Genomic DNA, 1,082 nt, shown 5'->3' on the forward strand with positions numbered 1-1,082 from the left:
CGGCCCCAAACGGTCAAAAATACGATCAGGAAGCACCGAGCGCAGAGGTACGGCGGCCCCAAACGGTCAAAAATACGATCAGGAAGCACCGAGCGATGAGGTACGGCAACTGCTGAAAGTCAAAATATTTCAATCTGCTGCTGATTTCTCTGGAAAAGCTGAAAAAACACAAAATTAGACGATGAATTGAGAAGATTCTGAACTCAGAATGTGTCATGGAGGGACTAACTCCTCCTGACCAGCCGGGGGCGCCAGTGCATCATTATCTTCCCATCATGTTGATGAAATCCATGGCAACTCATGCATTTTATAAAACCAACAGAACGSCAGARCAGACGTAAAGAAACTGAGAAAATAAAAAGTTAACAGCTGAAACATCAGCGAACCGCAGAGAAGAAAGTCAGACGATGTGATCTGGTGCAGAACCTCTGCAGGTTCTGGTCGGGTCCGGGTTCTGGTCCCGTCAGCTCTTTAACTTGTTGAGTAAAAGAGCTGACGGATCACTTCCTGGTTGAGTAGGCGACGCTGTGATGACGTTCTGACATCATCACTGTGATAGCGGAAGCTGATTGGCTCAGACCTCCATCCTGCGGTCTGAGCAGTTGTAGCGCCTCCATTTTGGACGCCGTTGCCATGGTAACTGACACAGAAAGCGCTGAAGCCGCTACTGGCTGGAGAGTCGTCCTCCATTATTGGAGAAATGAACGAGTTATTTCAAAGTTAATAAAAACACATTAAGGGAGCTGCAGGCTTTTAGGTGTAAAAACCCAAATATGGAGAGAAATCAGTGACTGATATATTGATGATGATGATGATGATGTACCTCTTCCTCCTCAGGCTGTCAGACGAACAGACTGAAAGCCTTATTCCTCTGCACTCGGTTGATGAGGGTTCGTCCTTCTGACGGTGAGAAGCTGCACCTTCATTAACCATCAGCTAATGTTTCCGTTTCAGGATGAATGAGGCGACATGTTGAGTCAGAGAGTTAGACGTTCCTGACGATCGGATCTATGACGATCGGATCTATGACGATCGGATCTATGACGATCGGATCGTCCAATCGGATCTATGACGATCGGATC

General features: G+C 47.0%; 1 protein-coding gene across 3 annotated transcripts in view; it reads left to right on the forward strand.

The window, feature by feature from the left end:
• Positions 1-1,082, forward strand: part of LOC103460706 (solute carrier family 35 member F5) — an 8,767-nt gene that overhangs the window by 5,697 nt on the left and 1,988 nt on the right. Inside the window, exons 14-15 of one of the 3 annotated variants that reach the window (XM_008402988.2) lie at positions 1-47; positions 838-906. In XM_008402988.2, coding sequence (XP_008401210.1) covers positions 1-47; positions 838-906 — 116 coding nt within the window. Of the gene's footprint in view, positions 816-837; positions 907-1,082 lie in introns of those variants that run through there. The other 2 variants (XM_008402989.2, XM_017303447.1) reach the window with 2 other exon arrangements.

The sequence above is a fragment of the Poecilia reticulata genome, unplaced genomic scaffold, assembly GCF_000633615.1.
Source record: "Poecilia reticulata strain Guanapo unplaced genomic scaffold, Guppy_female_1.0+MT scaffold_277, whole genome shotgun sequence".
Classification (NCBI taxonomy): Eukaryota; Metazoa; Chordata; class Actinopteri; order Cyprinodontiformes; family Poeciliidae; genus Poecilia; species Poecilia reticulata.